General features: G+C 35.3%; 1 protein-coding gene across 1 annotated transcript in view; it reads right to left on the reverse strand.

Moving 5' to 3' along the window:
* The window catches only part of LOC118745947, a 114968-nt gene that overhangs the window by 15261 nt on the left and 76642 nt on the right, over positions 1-23065 (reverse strand). Inside the window, exons 9-15 of the mRNA XM_036479614.1 lie at positions 19776-20074; positions 12455-12825; positions 8405-8781; positions 4649-4705; positions 3894-4068; positions 3571-3819; positions 1655-1784 (exon numbers count right to left, since the gene is read on the reverse strand). Coding sequence (XP_036335507.1) covers positions 1655-1784; positions 3571-3819; positions 3894-4068; positions 4649-4705; positions 8405-8781; positions 12455-12825; positions 19776-20074 — 1658 coding nt within the window. The remainder of the gene's footprint in view (positions 1-1654; positions 1785-3570; positions 3820-3893; positions 4069-4648; positions 4706-8404; positions 8782-12454; positions 12826-19775; positions 20075-23065) is intronic.

The raw sequence follows: 23065 nt of genomic DNA on the forward strand, positions 1-23065 counted from the left end.
ACTAAGTTGGGTTAGATCCGATCAGTAGATCATAAAGTAATCATGATCGGTATTCCTAAATTTGTATATGAGACTTGAAGTCGGTTGCGTTTTTTGCATAAAAATTACGCCTGTCAAAAACGCAGCGCTTAATATAAAATAACACAGGAAAAAAATGTTAGAAGTCCTTTTTAAGACAACGTATCAGAATGAACGATATACATTTTTGAAGGAAATTTAGTGCTGTAAAAAAATGTCAATGATTTTTCAATAAATTCACTCCTCCTAAAGTTAGTCAAGACTAAAGTCGAACCTCAAAATATATCTAACATTTAACTTTTAAATATGTATATGTTCATTAGGGATGTCAATCGCGGGATTTTTGAGGTCCCGAAAATAAATATCAAATTGATAGTAAGAACTTGTGTATGAATTTTGAAGTATGATGTTTGTAAAATGCCGGTTTGACTGCAATTATCAAAAAAGCTTGAAACTGTACTTTTAAATTGCAGTCTGAGCCTTTTTTGAGAAGACTTAAACGAATTTACTCACAGCATCGCTAATGTAAACGAAGCAGAGAGTTTTAAGGAAAAGTTAGACAATTTTTTACATAAATCTACTCAAAACTTCCTCAAATCGAAAAACTTATAATTTTTCGGACGTGTTGGTAGAAGAAGTTCATTTATTTTGTATTGGAAGAGATAGGGGTCATTATCTTCAAATGGCTTGTGACTACCTTTTGACAGTTCAGCCTAAAAGTGTTGAGGCCGAAATATGTTTTTCATCAGTAGGTTTTGTATATAAAACCTTCAGGTCAAGGTGAAGGGACTCCGCTTTGAATGCTTTGCTGCTCTTACGAAAACATTTTAAGTGCAATAATAACAACACCGGCATAAAAAAGACCCACCTACCAGTATGTATTTCGACCCGCTTAATCCGATTCTGAGATCCGTTTGACTCTAACAGCCTCAATATTTCTTTTTTGTATATTTTTGTTTCGTGTTTTTTTTTTTGTAGTAATCAGTACTGTCAAAAGTACCTCGTAGTTACATTGTTATTTGTGATATGTACGTTCCTTAATCACATGGTTTCTTAAATATAATTTAAAAAATGTTTTACTTTAAAATTTGATTGATTTAATAAATATCGCTAGCGTAGAATGCAAAGTTTGCTAAGTCCCAGTTTAAAGATTGTACAGGAGAGGAAAAAACTTCTTCTAGCCATTTTTTTTTCAAGTATTTCGCAAAACTTTTTATACAACATTTTGCCTGTTTAAAGCAAAGCAAAACTCCATACGAATCAGAGGGATTCGATCTTTATTAAAAAATTTCGAACTATTTTGGCCTTATAGAATTTTCGGAGCTTTTTTTGGACTCAGCAAATTTTCCTTTCATTAAATATAAAGGAGAAAACATAAAACAAGCACCTTTACCTTTTCCGAAACGATGCATTTTTAATTTATCTAACCTCCTGTATCAAATTTTTGATTTTTCATAAAAAGTTAAGTTAGCAACTTTTCACTCTAAGCTAGCGATATGTGAGTTTTACAATTCACAATTTTCCTCATATTCTAGCATACCTAATGTAGTAATGTACATGTGTAGACCTAGTCAAGACTTACTCAGGTTATACTTTTGTTTTCGTATGCATTAGTATAAATCAAATTAGTACTCACCTCTGACGATGTTAAATAGCACATCCGCGAATCAGTGCTGTCAATGGAAGCCTGTTGTACGATGCCATAGCGAGAGTCTCGATCGCTTAAATAATCTGAGCGTAAGCTATCTTGACGTATGAATTCAGCGCTGAAAAAAGAGAGAGTTTTATAAAAAAAAACTAAAATAACTGATAAAGGGTTAACTTTAATTAGTGCCTGTTCATGGACAAGTTGGTTATTCAAATGAGAAATAATTTAAATGGGCAAGTACGCATTCTGTCTTATATTCAGGAGTACCGGTTCTCCATTTTAGTGGTAATTGGAGTCATCAATAAGGAACTAGAAAATCATACACACAGATTGTCTCCATGAGCGACAGCCATCGCAGGAGTTCTGTCAGTTTCATCGCAGAAGATTTTATTTCAAAAAGCTCTTCCTAGTGTATTCCACATGACGAAAACTACTGTGTTCGCAAAGTTAGCTTACCAAACTTTGGCAGTGTCACACGATTGCTGCTAATCCTATCCCAATCGTGTGAATGCGTAAATAAATTTCTTTATCCCAATCAAGACAAACAATTTTTTTACAAAATTTCCAATAAAGGTCGGATGTATGGTACCAATCGTGGCACATAAATAAAAAAACAGTTTTTTCCAACAATAATCGAAATCACTTAATCGACTAACCGTTTCCTTACGACTTTTTCAACTAACCGCTCACATACAACTAAATAGTCGACTATCCGTTCATTTTCGATTTTTCGACTACTTAGTTGTTTTCTTCCAGTAAATATACATTTTTTTTAATACTTACGCTCACTAACAAAACCCAACTAATATAGCTATTAGCAATTATTTTTTGATGAAAAACTGTCATTATTCGAATAATTTCGAGTAGTCGATTTAGTGACTACTCACTCGATAGTGGGTTAGTCGAAAGTGAACGGTTAGTTGAATTCAAGCGGTTGATCAAATAATCGATAATCGATGAAAAAAAGTAGCTACAGTATATTTGGCTTAGCTGCCCATCCTTCTTTGCACGAAAAACTTGTGCGCTTAACCGAAAAAGGCATTTAAGCGAGTTTTTTATACTAGTTCAATGAGGAAGGTATCCGAGTCACTATGAAACCAAATAATGGAGGAGCACTTACCACGTAGAAAATACTGAAGGTGAAATTTTTTCCGAATGGTATCTAATTATCTATATAACTATATAAAATGATAGCAATTTTCATTGTTCTGCGAGTTGAGCAAAATAAATAAAAGCTTGTAAAACTAAGGTAAGTGTAGAGCCAGTGCAGGTAAACGTATTACTTTCTTTGATAATTGGTAATATTTGCAAATTTTTAAGGCAGGTATTGCTAATGTGCGGGTATGTTGAATGCATCTATCGGAACAATTTCCTTATAACTGTTAAAAACAATGCCGCTGATGCGCATTTCGGCGTAGGTATCTTAAATGTGCACTTAAGCACAAAGGCAGCAAAGCAAAATATACTGTAATCGACTAGTCGACTAACTGAAAAGCCGGGTAGTCGATTTTTAATAAGAAGATAAGAAATGTATCAATCGTGTGACACGGTCGTAATAGATGCAGCGTCATCCACAAGCGATTCATCGCCGGAGATCTATCACAGCAGATTAACAATCGTTAATTCAGACAGCAAGTAAGGTATAAAAATATTTAATTACCAAACGAATAATAAAAATGTCAACACCACTCAGCTGGAAGAGGCAAAGTATTGCAAGCAAACTGATGTTAAACAACTCACAATTTAGAATAGATTAATTTTGGCACTTTTTTAAGCTCGACTATTTCTTTGTACTTCGTGTCCTATTCAAGCCTCATAAAATAATGTTGCCGTTTGCAAAATACAAATATTGCCTTTCAAGCTTAAAATGTTTCAAAATCTCTGCAATTTCCTTTTCTACTCACCGCTGTTCAAGCGAATCAGCACGTGCACTCTTATATCCAGAATCATTCAGACTACTGTCTTGTCGCAAAGAGGGCAAAGAGTCCCATGGTGAACGTTTATGACCCGAGCCCGTAGTTTGTTGTGACATTAAACCCTGACCAGAGCCAGAACCAATAGTCGAACTGCCAGAGCGCCAGCCATCCGAGTGGCGAAACCATTGAGCGCGAGCCGATTCGCCAATGCAAGAGGCGCAACGAGATGTTGAAAAGCTAATAAAGAAATTACAGAAAAATGTTTAAAAAATGTATTACTAGCAATTAATTTTACTTCAGATTTCAATTACCTTGTGTTATGATCAGATAGGTAGCCGCGATCTCGTTCTCTCTCGCGCTCTCTTTCGCGTATAAGCTCATTGCGATCACTATAATAGCCATCGCGCTCACGATCTCGTTCTTTGTCGCGCAACGTAGACAATGGGCGATGCGGTGGCAATGGGAGAGTTGAGGATTTGGCGCTTGCTATAATTGTGACAGAAAAATCGAAAATGCGGCGAGTTCATTAATCAATTCACCAATGTGTGAGATATACATAATTGTTGAGTGTACTAACTTTGTTTATGGAATATTTTTATTAAGGAATTTGCAAAAATTATGTGCAATGCCAAAAAAACTAACAGTAATTCTTTTAATCGTTACAAAATGGACCATTCCAAAAGAGAAATGTATCTATGTATGGGATACAGTTGCTTTAGGGTTATTCTACAAAGTATTTTTAAGAAGCACTAAAAAGCATTTGAATATCTTTTACTATTAAAAAAAACGCAATTCATAACTGAAATTTGTGTTGTGTAAATACATGAGTTTCGAATATACTTTGGAAGATAATAAATATGACTTTAGCTTTGTTTTTGTAAATTATGTATAAAGTGCCGTGAGGTTACATACGGATTTTCAAATTTAACTTAATTTGTATATAAAAAAAAAAAATTCACGATTTTAATTAAATTTTTGCTGCAACTATTGCATATTTTATAAATGTTTTTTTGTGTTGCATGTTCCTAAGTATGTATGTATGTAGCTATGTACGAGCACTACTTACGCCTACGCATTGGATATGGACTGCGCTGTGTTGATCCAGGCAGGCTTTCAGCGAGTTCTTTAAAGTTTTGTTTTTATTTTTTCATTGTTCATTTTATTTTTTGATGTTGTTTTTGGGATGGTGCGTGGAAATATAATGAGATAATGAGAAATGCGATATGAGCGTTTCGCTGAGTAGTTATACATACAGATAAACATTGTTAAATAGAAATTATTTAAATCGATCGTGCGGTAAAGGAATAATGAGTTCTGTAGAATCCAAAGATACATAATTCTAATTGTAAAATCAAAAATAAAGTCGAAGGATAGTAGCTTTCCTCTGTTGTTTTTTTTTAGAATTTTGTCCATAAAAGTTTCGAAAATTTTCATTTCAGGTTGTTAACATACTTAAGAAAATAGTCAGCTTAAATTAGGCTTCCACTTTTAAGTTTACATGATCGATTTTTATCTTAAGTATATATAAAACCCCTCATCTTGAATAATTATTACAACCTTTCGCCATTTTCGACAATAACTCACTGGCACTGCGATCTTCTTTCCTAAGGAAATAAGAATAAGGAAAGAGGTCTAAAAGGGCTGGCATGGCTGGCAAAATTGCGTGATCGTGATCGGAGTAAACGACGAATGAAATTGCAGAGCAAAAATAATTCGGGAGCGGATTTTCCATACACATAAACGGTATGTATGTATGTAAATGGATGTATGTATTTTATTATTTGTATAAATCCAGATTCACCATTGCTTTGGAGGTCATATGTAAAGTAGGTCTTGGTTAAAACGGAGTTGGGGAGTAAATTTCGGTTTATTTTCGGAAATCGTAGGAAATCGGCTACGATAGCAATACAGTTCGCGTACTGGCTGCAACAAAGTATTCTTTAGTTTTTCCCTTCATTCCACCCTAATTTCCTGCACTCCGACCGATAAGAGCGAACTCTACCGGCAACTAATTGCATCAGTAAAAGCTTAGCTTGAAGAGCAAAGCAGCTGATTGTCGCTTATGTGCTATTAAACAAATTGGGAAAAAAGTCTCCAATAGGGGTGTTCGCTCCAAATCGATACCGATAGTAAGGAAAATAGGAGAAAGAAATGACGCGAAAAACCACAATAGGGGCGTCGCTTTTTTCTCTTATCGCGACACTTTTGTCCGTTAGATGGGACTTACTGTGGAGACGGACTGCAGGTCATATGTACTATTATAAGTCTCTATAGATCTTATGTTCAAAGACTTTGGATAACGTTTACTGTCTTCGTCTACAGTAGGCATGTTTTGTTCAACCATCACAAGCAAATAGCTAAATCTTGGTCAAATAAAACGAAATTAGCTTATTTCCTATGTTAGCCTAATTTTGACAGTTGTTTGACTGCAAATAGTGTCAATGTCAGTTTTTGCCTCTTTCTGATTGGCTGAAGAAGAAAATTTCTGATGCTGAATGGCAATGCCCCTTGTTCAATATACAAGCCAAGATAGCTTTTCATAAGTCAATATAATTATGTTGGGTAAGTCCTCCATACAAAATAAGCTAATATGTAGCTTAAATTTCTGGACAAATAAAACACGGCTAATATAGAACATAAAATCCACCAAAGTGCTTAATTTTATAAATATCCTAAGGACGGAGTGAGTGTTTAAGGATGAGCACAATGATTTTAGCTGGGTCCCAGTATTACGAATTTGGGTGTGTTGGGTGTTGGTCCACCACTAACTAACACATAGTTTACTTTTCTGGGCTAAATGCATAAACGTGACTAAATAAAAACATTTGAGAATTTTGCCTGAACCTACAGAATTTTTTGACTAATCCTTAGCTCTGAGATTCGATCGAAGACCCATGAATCTCAGAGAGAAAAGTCGAATCTAGCATCCCTAGCTGAGGATAAAATCATCAATTCCGCTAATTTATTTGAGGAAGCATCTTCCACTGGTAATACGCATTCTATACCTCACTCTGCTTTCAATTATTTTCGGAGTGAAACTGACTATGACAACTTCAGCGACAGTGACTAAATATTGATTTCGTTCGTATAATATTATGTAATGCTGCAAAAATAAGTATGCCTACTTAATATAGTTTTTGTCGTAGTATTTTTCAACTGCCCTGTATGCATTTGTATATAAAAAAATTCATTAATTTTTGCAAAACAATGTATTTTTTCACTAAATTTTCTATGACAAACTTTATATCTAACCACCCCTTTTGGTAAATACCAGGGTATTTACCCAATTTTCCCATTTACAGGGTATTTATCATTTGGGTATTTACCCTTTCCCCATCTCTACTTGTCTCTTAAGTTATCTTTTATAAATTTAAGCAAACTTCCTCTAAAATTAAAATAAAATTAAAATATGTACGTAAATATTTTTTCCGCCAATTATGTACTGTCAAAGATCATATCCCGGCAGCCGCTTCGAAAACGCCCTATCACAAAAAATGGCTCAGGAATACCCTACATCAGAATTTGATTGAAGAACGCCTTATCTCAGCTGCCGATATATTTAATGTATATTGAGATCGGGCTTTCTTGAACCAAATTCGGAGATAGGGAGTTTTTCAATCAAATTCTGAAATAGGGTTTGCTTAGATAGGGCGTTTTCGAACCGCCTGCCGATATGGATCGATCTTCCATTCAGCCGTCCATAAACGAAATAAGAAATTTTACGTATGAAAACTGGAGACCAATTCTAGTTCTATGAAACTGTGAAGTGAAAATGAAAAATTCAATGTCAGTGAAAATTTAATTTGTTTCACTTTATCTTTTCGTTAACATCTAGCAAGTAATTATTTGGTAAATTAATGTGAGTAGAACACAGTGATATTCTTTATCACAAGATGATGGTTTAAAGAAAAATGCCCAAATTTTCTTTTTCATGGCCTTAAAACTTTGTAAAAAAAGTTTTCACATTGAAAATTTTTTGACAAATTAATTTATTTACATTTTATAACAGAATCGTAATTTTATGTGAAGTGATGAAAAATGATTTCACTTTACGTTTTCACAGAACAAGAATTGGCCCCCTGGTCTCATCTATGTATGTATTTCTATATTGCGAAAAAAGTAACTGTAGCCAAATCATGGGTTTCTAGAAATATATTTAGTTGGCGTAATTAAACTCTTTTCTCAGTGTACTATGCGAAGTGTCTGTCTTGTATATTCAGTGATTTCAAATTAAACAAATAAATCTACCATTTCTGTCACTCAGAGTCACATGTGTACATACTACATATGTATGTACGAATCAGTCTAGCATATTTAGGTTTGCTACTTTTGTCGATTTCAATTAACCCTACTTTTATCCAATTAAAGAGTTAGAGCATTCCCCACATTAGGGTTTGACATTCGAACTACTTTCATTTGAATAGCTATGTATGTATGTAGCATGTAACGGTATGCAACTACGTGAGTAAGCACAGGTATGAAAGAAGCTATGAAAGTTGATCGAAAGCGTTGTAATCTTGTATGTGTGATGGATTTAGCGGGGTTCTACATAGATTTCTATACACCCTCATACGTATACGGGTATATGTATGCGCATGGTTATTCACTTTCGGCTAAAATTGATTTTACACTACGTATGTATAGCGAAGATAGGTAAATAATTTACGTAAATAAAGCAATAGAAAAATAATTTAAAAAAATGCTACAACTATCACTAGCAAGACAATAATGTCAGAAACTATAAAAAAAAGGAAAACAACACAACAACATCGAATAGGAATAATAAATCTTTGCTTTTGTAGTGATTCACTTATTGGCATACCCAAATTCTCCATGCTTTGTGAGAGCAAAGCTTCAAATGTATGCAAACTGTAGGATTCAGCGTCCATGCCCTTGGCCAAGGTGTTTCTCAAATGCATTTCATATTCGAGTAGTAGACGTGATGTTGGACTGCCTGGGGTGGGGGTGACATTTGGTGCTTGATGATGATGTTGATGGCGACCTCCACCGGCGTTACGTTGACCATACGATTGATCCTGGTCGGAGTTGCCGTTGCTAGAGCTGGGCGTCGTGGCATAGCACTGATTGTCAAACATGACGTTGTCGGAGGGTGGCGAGCCCTCAATGCAGCTGCGTTCGCGTTCCAATTCCAAGTACAGATTTCGTTGTGGATATCCACGACCAATTTCATGAGATGATCTAGTTGAGCCAGAAAATAAAGTAGAAAAAATGCATAAATAGTTATGAATTAGTACCAACGTGTTATTTACCTTTAGTAGAAATCTTATAAATAAAATATCACACGAAAAAATAGTTATCTTGGCCCGAAGTTAGCGTGGGCCGAAAATCCGCCTTTTTAGAATTTTGATTTGTAATAGCAAAAACATGGTTCATTATGCTCTAAAAACAATCTGTGTGAAGGATGACCATTTTTTGTCAACATCTTAGATAGATGGTGATTGTCGATATTATCCTCGCGAGTCTTTCCTAATATTTGCGAACTGTGAATAACTGTTCTATGGTGGATTACTGATAAGGCACAATCAGTTCGTTGAAGGTGGACTTAGGGATAAATCGATACCGTCAAGATATTACTCAAATCAGTGCTTGTACTTGTATCAAACAAGGCATCGATACCTACTCAGTATCGGAAAGGTGTCGAGTACTTGTACATAGAACCAAAGAACGTAGATAATAAGAAGGTATATCTCGTTAGAATTGTAGCGAAAGTGAGCAATAGGGGCGTGCCTTCTCTTTTGCCCTAGTGCGTTTTTTGATTGGATGCGCACTTTCGCTACAATTATAACGAGTTGTCCCTTCTTATTACCTACGTTCTTTAGTAGAACTACGATTTCGCTTATTTTACAAATTTATCGTATTTTTTGTTCACAAAAAATATGCATTTTTACAAGATTATATATCTTTTAATACATTTTCATACAAAAATTTAAGACAACAATTATTTTTGTATAGTATTTGCTTTCAAAAACAATAGAATACATTTTTACAAGATTAATAGATAGAGTTTTTTCATATAAAATAAGTTTAAGAGAAGAACTTCTTTTTTACCTTCCTTTTATTAGCTCGGGATGTAACTATGTAATATTGATACGCCTAAAAGATGCAGCGATTTCTATTCTCAAGTTACAAAGCTGATGACAGTACGAATGGCAATTATAATAGGGAGGTTTTAGTTTTTTAAACTATAATTTTATTTGTTATATTTCCCAAAAACATCAACTTTTCCAAGTGTTTTCCTGAAAGGCGGTTTCGAGATTTTGATATGGTTGTACCTGTTTTTGAGAAAAGCCTCTCGCAAGGGACAGATGAACCAACAACCGTTATGTATAGACGGGCTTACTTATACAGCTGCGAGATGTAGTACGTATATCTTCCCATTCCTGTAATGCAGGGGTTCCTAAACTTTTAAGATAATGTAACCCTTACTAAACACCATTCATTTTATGGAACCCCACATCAAATTACTAAAAATCAAAGGCAGTGCATTTATATATGAATAAAAACTTTTACTAGAAATAGTAAGCACATTTTAAATTTTAATGTAAAGAATGCGATTGTTTCACTGTGGTTAATTATTGTATAAAATAGTAGTTCGAATATGGGCTACAAAACTGCATACTCAGAATGTAATTAAAAAACTCGAAATTTTTACGAAAATTTGTTGAATTTTATTTGATTGCATACATTTTTAAGGCAGTGGCACTCGATTGTCGATTGGTACATTTGTACATATTGGTACATTTTTATATTAACTATTGGTACAAAAAAAAAAGGGAATATTTTTTTTTTTTTGTAGTCACAAGATTGGTAAAACACAGCGATGTTTTACTGAAAAATTTCAACAAATTAATTTTCGTGATTGGGATAAAGAAAAATATTTCGGATACGATTTGCACCAAATTTTAGCAAATACCCAATCGTGTGACACTGCCTTTAAACTTGTATTTATATGGATGTAGTTAAAGAATGAACTATAAAAAACTAACCAAAATTAAATAACAACAAAAATTTTATTTTAAAACTTGTGAAAATTTGGTGCGGCTATAATTTTTTCGACTACTGTACATTAGACTGCATCGCCACAAAAAAAGTTGCGGTTTTCCGGCGGGATTACCAAACCTAGCATATTAAAAGACTTCTGCCAAAAAATATTAATATTTACATGAGCTGGGCCGGTTTGAAAATACCTTTAAAAATGGACTTCTTTATGAATAAAAATAGTTCCTTAAAGCATTTTTTGGAAACAATCCCCTCAGATTACAAAACAGTTTAAGCTTAAAAATCTACATAGTAATTTAAAAAAATTATATCAACGGAATCATAATGAGATTTTTGATGCTGTTTTTTAACTTATTTCAAAGATTTGTGTAAGAAAAACTTGAATAACTGCTCCAAAACTTTAGCGATATAGACTTATAAGGTATCAGGGGAAAGGTATTTTCTCACCCTTTGTAATTCTTTCCAAAAAAACTCATCACGTTCCAATTTTTTCTTTGCCCAATTCAACACATCTTAATTCAACATGGAATGACACTCGTTTATCTTTCCTTCCTCTTTCACACATTGGATGAGCTTATTCTCAAAAGAGCTAAAAGGGTGAGAAAATACTTTACCAATAATACCTCATGAGTCTAAATTCGTAACGTTTTAGCTGAGTTATTCAAGTTTTTCTTAAACCAGTCTTTGAAAAAAGTGCAAAAACAGCATCAAAAATCTCATTATTTTTATTCCGTACAAATTTTGTTTTAATATTTGTATGCAAACTTTTTAAGCTTAAACTGTTCAGTCATCTGAGGTAATTTTTTTCAAAAAAGTGGTTTTTAATAATAAAAAACTCAATTTTTGGAGGTATTTTCCAATCGGTCCAGCTCACGTAAATCTCAATATTTTTGCCACCATTTTTTTTTAATTATTTTTAATTATAGGAGGCATTTCCGCCCTTCAACTTCACGATTTCACGAAAATGTTTTCACAATGGTATGAAACATTCAAAATACAAACACAATTTTATGAATATTCTACGCACCCGGTAAGAATATATGTATTTTATTATATGATTAAGCAGCTCATATAATTTCGTATGGTGTAACTTTTCTCTGAGAGATATCTTGAGCGTTCTAGAATGGCTGTGCCAAAGCGGTTTGATGAAACCTGAAGAGTTTTTACGGAAGAGTTTTTACTTACTAGCGACCGACATACAAAGGTAGGCACATTTTATAACTTTAACAGCAATTTAGTTCCAGAGTTAGAGGAAACATATTGCGTTAGTAATTCCAATTTCGAACTAAGCGTTTCCTTCATTCTATTCATTAGACACAATTGGTACAGTTTTCCAAAAATTAACGCCTTCTTTTCCTATTCACAGCAGTTGCACAGAGGCAACCAAATGCAATTATGATTTGTTTGTTTTTTGCATCACAACAAACAAAGAAGATATCTGCACAATTTTCACAATGCTAATTTTTAGCTAAAATTCACCGCTATTCGCACCTCGACAAAACACGCCCGCCACACTTGTTGCCTCATGCTACCCCAACACTCTTTCTTAATTTGCCAATTTACACTAAAAATGCTGGCGAAAATTTATTGGCGCGGACTGGCTTAAACGGTGATGCACAACAACTCAACCGCGTTGCGGTGGTTGCTCTGTCGGTTGCTTTGGCAGTTAGACTTTTAGATTTGCTTTGGTCTTGGCCCGGTCATTTAGTTGTGTGGCACACTGAGTTGAAAGCAATGTTTATTGCTGTTATAATTTTATATTGCCTTTCTACAGTATTTATTCGGTTTCTTTTTCCAATTTAATGCTAAATACTTATTTGTTTCGCTCACGTACAAACGCACACACACTTACCTAGATCCAGAGAATCTCGACGACTGACCGCTCACACGTCCCATGGTATTGTTGTTGTTCATTATGTGGTGCATGCCACCAGGTCCACCGCCACCGCCCATGCCCATTCCCATGCCCATGCCGCTTCCATGCTGATGCATATGTTGCGGCCCAAGAGTATTGGCCACATTAGCATTGTAGTAATTATAACGGCGCCGTCCCATCTCCGGCGAAGTAACGGGACTCTCAGTACTGGGCATGGGCTTTAGCATGCGTTTCAGGGTGCTGGTGTCAACGTTCATGTCCTCGGTGCTCTTGGTTTTGCGTCTGGTGTTGTTGTTGATTATGTTGTGCTGGTGCTGGTGCATGTCATGTGCGCGTGCATCACGTGTCTGCAACGATAACAAACGATTGCATTTATTTATATGTGATATACATATATATATATATATATATATATATGAATGGATATATTGTACCCCAGTGGAAAAATACGAAGAACTACATTGACGGCTACGATTGAATTTTGATGCCACAAGAAAACCAAAAAGTTTGAGAATAAATTTATGCACATACATACATATCGCTCATTTACTTCAATATTGTCATAACTCAAAAAAAGTAGAACAAGAGGAAAAGGGCTTTTAAGTTTTGAATTTACATATACCTACTTCCAGAGTAAATATTTATAAGTTGCGTTCCAGATAACTTTTTGTAAAAACCTGTGAAACTGTCAAATAACAAAATTACTCTCTTGAAAGAGAGGAGCGAGAGCGAAACAGTAAAAGTCACCTGGAACGCGAAAGACCACTTTTCCTGTAACTACTTCCATTTTTTAACACATGCAAGATTCTCTGCTTTCACCGCGTTTTGTTTTTGTTTACAAATGCAACCCTGCCTATCGTTTGACACTTTTCATGAACTTGCAAGAAGAAAAACTCGGACTAAAACCTGCAACTTTTGACTGAGAGAGAGAGTGCAAGTTACTCTCTGTTAACTCAACTCAAAATTTGTATTTTTTAATTATGGCACTATTCTAGTAAACGAGCAATATGTCTTTTTCCACATTATCTCAGCATCTGCTGTAGCCGAATGAATTTACATAGATATGTATGTTGAACTACCACATTTTTGGCCGCAGGTTCTGTGGCTCGAGCGGTTTTCTTCTTCTGTTTTTACTTTCCTAGGATATGCCCGTACAAAAAATTATGAATCTTGCAACATATCGTCATGAATTTTGTAATGTATCGGCTAGCTGTTTCCAGGCTCCCTGGTCGAGCATGATCTGATAACCCCCGTCTCCTTTCGAGTCCTTCAAAGCAGCGGGTGGTGATGGGATCTTTCCAGCACTACTGCAAAGAAGTATTGAGGATATAATTGATCTCCAGATCTGTACATTTAGGGCTAGTTATTGCTAATAATACATACCGTATGCTTGGAGAAAGGTGTCCCTGTTTTTTATTCCGAAATCGGACAACAGGCCCATTCACTTAGTTAAATCATACAGACCTATTAGCCTAACTTCCTTCACTCCTAAAACTTTAGAGAGACTGTTAGACCTCCACATTAAGGAGAAACTTAACACTTGCACTCCCTTACACCACATACAATTTGCTTTTTTCAACGGATTCGGAGCTACAGTATCTGGTTAATAGGATCGAAAATGCCTTCGAGGCCATGGAGCCCGCTCTGTGTACCTTCATGGACATCGACGGTGCTTTCGACAATACTGCCTATGGATCTATTTCAGGGGTATTGGTCCAAAGAGGTTTAGACCCTTCTATTGTTGGTTGGATCGACGCTATGCTTCGTGAGCTTGAAATTACATCCTTCTTGGGTAATACTCAAGGAAAGATCAAAGCCGTGAGATGCTGCCCACAGGGAAACGTCCTTTTTCACTTGCGTTGCTCAGTTTTAGTGGACTACCATGTAAACAGACTACATGAGTGAGGTTAGGATATTGTGGGATATGCAGATGACCTGGCAATTCTAGTTACGGGAAAATTCGGCAGAACTGTCTCTGAAGTTACATGTGCAGCACTTCGCGAGGTCTCCAATGAGGGTCTCAGCATAAATTCTCGGAACGTTGTTCTTGTGCCGTTTAAAACAAATATAAACCAAATATTGGTTTGGTCACTCTTGGAGGCACAGTGCTTCAATGTTACGATGAGGTCAAATATCTGGGTATTACGCTAGAGAAGAGATTTAATTGGAACTCCCATCTTGAGAGAACAGTTTCTTAAGCAACAAGGGCCATGTGGCTTCAGCTCAAGGCTGATAGATCCGTTACGGATCGCGGCAGAAGAAGCTCCAAAATGCTGTCATACTTCGCCTTAACCAATCGTTTGAATTGGTATGTCTATCCGTCACTGAATCTATAGGCACATGTTCAACTGCGGCTCTAGAATCGCTCCTGGAATAGACTCCTCTCCATACTTTTATCCAAGAAACAGCAGTCATGACGGAGCTGCAACTTCGACTATCTAATGACGGCTTCTGCACAAAGAAGCTTCATGCAGGTATTCTTTGAACGATACCAGAGAATCACTGATTTCATGACTAAAGAGGTCTGCTTTGGCAGACAGTTCCACGAAATTATCCCCGATCGCGAAGATTGGGAAAATGGGCGCCCTGCACTTGATCTAAGAAACGTACACTAGTGCACAGACGGTTCAAATGTAGGATAGAGCAAGTTTTTTTTTGACCTAGCAACAAACTTGCAATTCCCATGGGCAAATGGTCCATAGTATTTCAGGCAGAAATAGTCGCAATTTCAAACTTCGAAAAATTATACCTTGAAAAGAGTTTAAAGTGCGCCTTTTTGGTTACCTTTTCAGATAGCCAAGCAGACATCAAACTGAACAATGAAATACGAGCTGGTTAGAGATTTCTTTGGAACGCTAAAAATTTTGGCAGCTAAAAACATGGTAGCCCTGTGCTAGGCAACGACGTCACCGACGAGTTAGCACGAGAAGAATTGCTAGCTGCCTTTTCGGGACCTGAACGATTCTGTGGTCTCAGTTGGTCCTCTTCGAGAGCCATGATTACTGAATGGTTACACTCGGAACGAAGTGAGTACTGGGGAGCGGTGGGGGCCTAAGACAGACTAGGCTTTTCGGGTACCCTTTCAATAGAAACGATATTATTTTAGTAAATAGAAAGGAAATCAGGCTACTTTCTGGATGCATGACCGGTCACAAGCAATTACGATTCCACTTGCACCGAATAGTTGTGATCACAGAGGCGGAATGCCGGCTCTGCCTCGATAATGAAATTTTGGTGCATATTATCTGACTCTCACTTTAAGAGATACGAAAGATCTTTCAAATCAAGGGGTCTCTTGTTCTGATACACCCAAAAAATTAACTAACTAACTAACTTATCGGCTATAAGGGCGATACATTACTTTGTAAACTACCAAACATTAAATTTTCCCACTAGGATGCATTAGAACACATAATTAGGTATATATGTACATTTGTATTTTCAAGCACACAGCAGGGTATAATGTTATTACTGTGGTGTTGTAAATTAAATGATTGAGTTGCTGCTGATCGACTGCATATACAGAGGAGCTGGCGTGGAAAATCAAAAGTCGCCACAACAAAATTACGCAAAATCGGTGAAGGTAGGGGTAGGTCGACATTAAATACTTGAGCGTGTGGCTGATACATACGTACTTGTACATAAATACATATGCATATGTATATGTTTGTAAAAAAAATAAATATATTTTCTATAAAGGCATTTAAGTGTATGCGTGCTTGGCATAAACACGCAGCATATGTGGGCGAAGCCTTTAAACTCTCACGTATGGCCACACACACAGCTCTAATCTGTTGCATTTGGGGAGTCGCTTGCCTTGCGTGACGCCAAACATTTGTCTGAGGACCAGTCTGTCGGCCGACAAGCCCACCTGAACAAATGCTCACTCAGACAACATATTTAAAGTTATGCAGTGAGCGTCACGTCCAGTGTTGCCACAAAATTTTTTATTTTTTACCAAAATCACCGAAAAAAGTTACCAAATTCAACAAAAAATTACCAAACTTATTTTATGTGAAGAGCTGCACAAACATGCAAACGTTATTTTGGCAGTTAGGGCTCGACATGTATATTTGGACAGTTTTGCAAATAAAATAAGTTTGGTAAATTTTTTTAATATGTTAAAACTTGTCAAAAAATGGTGGGGCTATAATTTTTTGGCCCACTCTATGTAAACAAGTGACAAGAAAATATATCAAAAATTCAACGCCGGAAGGAAAGCTTTCGACTCACACATAGACAAAGTGAAGTCCCCCGCTGAATGCCGTAGCTTTTTGAACGAGAACGTACGTATTTACGTCGAATTCTACGCATATATATGGTTGCCGGGTACACCGGAAAATTGATGGTAATGGCAAAGCTGACGAACTGGCAGGGAAAGGTAGGACCACCCAAAACCTTCCAGGAAAGGACGCGGTGGATATACTTAGCTACAGCCACTTTCACCTTGCGAAACTTTCAGAATTACCTGGTATTTCTATAAAAGGAAACGCTTACAGGCCACTTACTAATGTGGAATCAGAACTGTGTAAGACCGAATCGAAAAAGTTACCAAATTGAAAAATAAATTACCAAATTACCAAACTTGATAAATGAAGAAAAAAATTACCAATTTTTGGTTAAAAATTACCAAAGCGGCAACGCTGGTCACGTCGCTTCCGTAAATCCTAGTCTAATTTGGTTAAAAACTTGTCTGAAGTAAATTTGTTTTTAAAGAAAGCAAAGTGGTATACGCTTACCGGTAAGAAATGCATAGTTCAAAGCCTCTATGAAAAATCATTATTCTTCGTATGGAAAATTTCGTTCACAATCGTAGTTTTTAAAGTTACGTTGTAAAACATCAGGCCACTCAATCTAAGGCATATGTATAACTGATATCGGGAAAAGTATAGGCCTGCTCCTTAGAACGATTATACATATATAAATAATACGCCAGAGATTGACAAAGTGGCTTCCAAGAACCGTTTGCATTTAGGAGCCGGCTTGGCTCATTTTAGAGCTAGATGAGGGGTGCCATCAAGAGCCAGCATGAAGGGGGAAGTAGAACGTAATACGATTCCTTATCCTCCGGCACACTTTACTGACACAAACATTAAAGGAGAAAGAAGGTCATATATATATATATATATGTATGTATGTATATGTGTGCATGTGTACCCCGTATGAAATAGGAGCACGTAATAATGCCTCGCCAGCAACATACACTTCACTCGGTGGTCTTTACCACTTCCCCGGCGAATTTTATTTACTTTAGCAAAGGCATTGCCGCTCTATGGAAGTAGGAATTTAGAATGCACATTGGCTATCGGTCATACTTCTGAGTCGCTTAATGAAGTAAGGTAAATGCTCCAAAAACTGTTGAATACTTGTTTAATTTTTTTCGGAATAAGCGAAGCTTCCGGTCTCCGCACAAAGAGAAAAAGCTCTGGTGGGGCCACTTTGAGTTATTCGGTTTAAATGTCAAATGAAGTCAGTAACGTTTTTTCCCAAGAATGAAAGGCAACAAGATTTCGAAGAGCGGAGCAAGGTGAAAATTGCTAACGGCAGAGACCTAAGCACTTGTCTATTTTCTATGCCACAGGATAGTATGCCACCATTACCTTTGTTGAAGAGGTTTTTTAGTGTTGACTGCCCTGAGGCTGAATGCTGGTTTAAATCTAGCCCTGAGACCAAACTCACATATTGTCGAATTTTTCTTGATGGCTCCAAAACTGACACTAGGTCTTTATCGAAGGTTATGGCTTCACTTTTCTGTTGGAGATATTTGCAATCTGGGTGCCAGGTCATTAGGGAGTGCCTGGTAATGAGACGTCTGACCATTTGTCCGGAGTCTATCTTTGAGAAATCGAGTCGAAATATAAACATGTGCTCAACAAAACTAGATCTGGTTCTGATTATGAGTTGAGTTTGAGACGCGGCACAGTAAATAAACTTCCATTGAAAAAGTATAATAGCCTCCTTCTTTGAATGGCGACCACAATAATAGTTTTGGAAGTATGCACCTTGATTGTTCATGAGCTACATACTACATATCGATGGCTGAGTGGAAGATCGACCTATCTCGGCAGCCAGTTCCAAAACGCTCTATCTCAAAAAACTTTTCAAGAAGGCCCTATTTCAGATTTTAATTGCAAAGCACCCTATCTCAAAATTCGGTTCAAAAGCGCCATATCTCACTTCAAAATGTATTGAAAATATGCTGATATAGGGCGTTTTTAAATCGGCAGCTGAGATAGGGCGTTTTTGAAACGACTTCTGAAATAGGGCGTTCTTGAAAAGTTTTTTGAAATAGAGCGTTTTCGAACTGGCTGCCGAGATAGGTCGATCTTCCACTCAGCCATCGATATACGCTCGCTCCATTATATATGCTTACACCTTTGTTTTTTTTTTTAAATACTCACAATGTTTTTCAAGCTACAATTTGTTTGTTGCTATTTTTGTATAATAACATATGGTCAATGTTTCAAACTGTATACAAAATTAAGGAAAATTTAACGAATTTTCGTCTAAATTATAAACTTTTTACTTAGATTTAAAAACAAAAAATCTGGTATGCAGTTTTATAGCCCATTCAATTTTAGTATAACAATGTACAAATTTGAAGTACCTAAGAAATCGCGTTGCTTTTTAATGTTTTTTTTTTGCTGACAGCTCCACATATTTTCTTCTATAAAAAAAAAATCACTCATACCTAGTGGTCAGACAAAAAATTATTAAAAATCAACGCGTTTTTTTTTGAAACTTCAAATTTGTACATTGTTATACTAAAATTGAATGGGCTATAAAACTACATACCAGACATTTTTGAACTCTGAGTAAAAGTTTAAAATTTTGATGAGAATTCGTTAAATTTTCCTTAATACTGTATAAAGTTTGAAACTTTGATTTATATAGTTTTGTTTGTAGTATGAGCCATATTTTTGTACAAAAATAATAAAAAAGTTATAGCTGGCAAAACATTGTGAATGTTAAATAAAAACAAGGGTGTACGCAGATATAATGGAGCGAGTGTACGCGTCAATTAATTACAATAAAGGTCTTAGAGCTGTTTTCTCATGTAAATTTGTGTTAAAATTTATCTGGCATTTAAACACAAATCTTGTTCTGAAAAAATGTGTTTGAAGGGCAGACAAACTTTAAAATCTACATGAGAAAACGACACTTAGACATTTTTTCCCACAACTTTTTTTCTAATTATAAAAAAATAGTGGGTATCTAATTATGAGTATAATTTTTTACATTTTCACTTGGGTATCAATTTAGGCCCTTTCAGTTCAACTACCAGTTATATACTCACCATTTCATCCATATAATCCTTAGTGCGTGTGCCGGTAGACTTCGTGGAGGTGCCAACATTCTGGTGCAATGGCCCACCAACTTGAGTGCCTTCATTCTTCGACACATCCATGTCTTGCTGACCGCCAACAAGTCCATCGTCTGGACCCACTTGCGAGCCAACATGATTTTGTGTGCATAAATCATTTGTGCCAGTAGCAACTCCGGAAACCATAACGCTAGGAGTGCCCGTGTTCACACCTGCATTCGAGGCGGCGATATTCGCATCTTGTTGTGATTTTACTTGGCGACCCAATGTGTCTATTAACGCAGTTTTATGGAAAAAGAAAAAATATACCAAAGGAAAAATGGTTGAAAATTGTATGCATTTTATGTATGTACATATTTACAGGTATTATATTTCATCCGTTTATCATTTATTCAAGTTTTTTATTTTCCCATAATTTCAAAAAAAAAAGCTTCTTAAATTACTGAGTTAAGCTCGAAACCTAATGAAAATGCATAGCTTTTAAGCTGAATTGCCCTCTCAATTAAGAGCGCATGCGCAAAACGAGAGCACCGTAAAGAAGTATCAGTATTTTAAGGGCTTTCTTATTGATTCCACAAAAAGCTTTCATCGCACATTCATTTCAAGCTCTACAAGACTGCAAAGCTATTAAACTTACAAATAAAGTGCATATACATACATATATACTACATTAAAACTACATACATTCATGTATACTATTTGAGTACTATCGCAACAATTTTTCTAAAATGTATTAACTCAAAATTTCTCATTTTGTCACCAGCCACAGTAAAGCTTTCCTGCCTCATTTGATTAACTCAGCTCACAAATTGTATTTTGCGTTTTTTGGCAAACAAGAAATTTTAAGTTGATGCACTTTTAAAGAACACGTGTTGTATGGATGTGTGTACACTGAAAAATTTAGCCCTAGACTTTCTACTGAATAAAATGTTAGCAGTACACAGTGGTCGGAGGAGCTATGTTTTACGCGAAAAATTAGAAGGGGTGTTACGATTATAATAAAAATGCATCATTGTAGTATTTTTGTTATGCTAAATCTGAATATTCCATACAATTTTTAGTTTGACAGTTGGCAGCTGTCAAAATAAGAAAATCTTTTTGAAAATACCACTAATTAGGTTTTTAGGCACGATAGTCGCGAATTTTATGTCAAATTAAAAGTTTGGCAATCAGCAGCTGTCAAACGGACTGCCAATTTGTATAAAAATCAGATAATCTTTTTAAAAGTTTTACTGATAAGGTTTTTAAACATGCTGATCACGAATTTTATGTCAAATTAAAGCTTTGAGAGTTGACAGCTGTCAAATTGATTGTTAGTTTTTCCGAAAATAAGAAAATGTTTTTTAAATGTTACTGGTAAGGGTTTTAGACACGCTAGTCACGAATTTTACGTGAAATTAAAACCTTGAGATTTGACAGCTGTCGAATAGGAATGGGCTGTCAATTTCTCTAAAACTAAGCAGAACTTCCCAAGAAGTAAACGTGCTAGGTTTTGATGCTCACTGATCTCGAGTTCTATATTATATTCAAACTTTTTCAGTTGACATCTTTCAAATCAACTGCCATTATTATTATTATTATTACCTTCCTTTTATTAGCTCGGGATGTAACTATGTAATATTGATGCGCCTAAAAGATGCAGCGATTTCTATTCTCAAGTTACATACCTGATGACAGTACGAATGGCAATTATAATAGGGAGGTTTTAGTTTCTTAAACTATAATTTTTTTTAGATTAGTAACACAATATATTTGTTAAGCAAAATTACTGATTTATTGTTTTTGATCGAACATATTTAAAATGAATTTATGATCCAATTAAGAATTAATAACAATAATTATATTTATAAATAGGGGATAGTTGGGCTGCCTGCTATATGTTCAGCCCAAACAATTTTTTAAGATTTATTTTTTTTATACCAAGTTGGCGATTTCCAAACATAAAGTTTTCTCATTTTTTAACCGACTTCCAAAAAAGGAGGAGGTTATCAGTTCGTCGGATTTTTTTTTTTTATGTATGTTACTTTTGTAACTTGGGACCACGTCAACCGATTTCTTTTTGCATCGGAAAGGTAGTGTCTCAGAGGTGGTCCCATACTAATCTGGTTAAGATACGATCAGTGGATCATGAGATATATATATATATATTTTTTTTTTATATAAGACTTCAAGTCGGTTTTTTTTGCTAAAAATTACTTGTAAATAACGTTATTCAGGTTTGAATTTTTGTAAATGAGAATTTAAAAAAAATATAAAATCTAAAAAGAAGGAGACGTACAAACAACTGTGGTGATCTCCAAATGGCTGATATGAACATTTATCAGTCACATGAAAAGAAATATTTTATTTAAAAATTGGCCCGATAGGTGGCGCTGGATTCGAGATCTTCTTAAAACCCGTATTTACAGTCCGATTTGATCCAAATTAAGAAAATGTTTCATCCACATAAATAAATAGAAATACTTTTCTCTTAAAATTATCACCATAAGTATCACTGAAGTCGAGATATCTCAAAAGACTGTACTTACAGTGCGATTTGATTCAAATTCGGAACATATATGTACATATTAAGCATGTAAAAAGAAAAACTCTTTCTTAAAACCGTACTTGTTCGATAACTGGCAGTGAGATTTAAGTACATATGTACATACAAAAAAATTTGTAAATACTATTAAGTCGAATTCAGAACTAGCTTAATATTTCTTAAAAGATTGGTCTTGGTTTTTAATGAATATTTATGTATAAATCTTTAAAATGGTACATACATATATGTAAATCGATTGTTCGACTTGAATTGTTGGGAGTTTTCATCGAGTAATCCTACAATAAAGATTATTATATCAACTAGTAAAATACCATTATTTAATAAAATAAATTGACTAGCTATAAGAAACCTATTAGTGTTTTGTATTCGAACCCTCCTATAGCGTGCACTATGTTGCATTTCTGGGTTATTCCGTTTTTGGCTTTTGTAGCACTGTGTTATTATTCCTTGAAAATATAAAGGCGTTCAAATATTTTACTATTACTAGTTGCGCTTGCAAAAATAGCGCTAATTCATGAGCACTGCAATATATGTAAATCTGATATTATGCCTGTTCATGCAGCAAATAATTTGTAAGAATTGTCACAAATTATCACGTTTTAATGCTCATGTATACAAAAACCCTCCAAACTAGGGGAAATCATTAGAAAATTGCAGCAACTTGCAAATTAGTTAAACTTTTTTGAATATATGTATTTCTCTATGAGATCAAATGCTT

Source organism: Rhagoletis pomonella, unplaced genomic scaffold, assembly GCF_013731165.1.
Source record: "Rhagoletis pomonella isolate Grant_MI unplaced genomic scaffold, Rhpom_1.0 Rhpom_scaffold_00010, whole genome shotgun sequence".
Lineage (NCBI taxonomy): Eukaryota > Metazoa > Arthropoda > Insecta > Diptera > Tephritidae > Rhagoletis > Rhagoletis pomonella.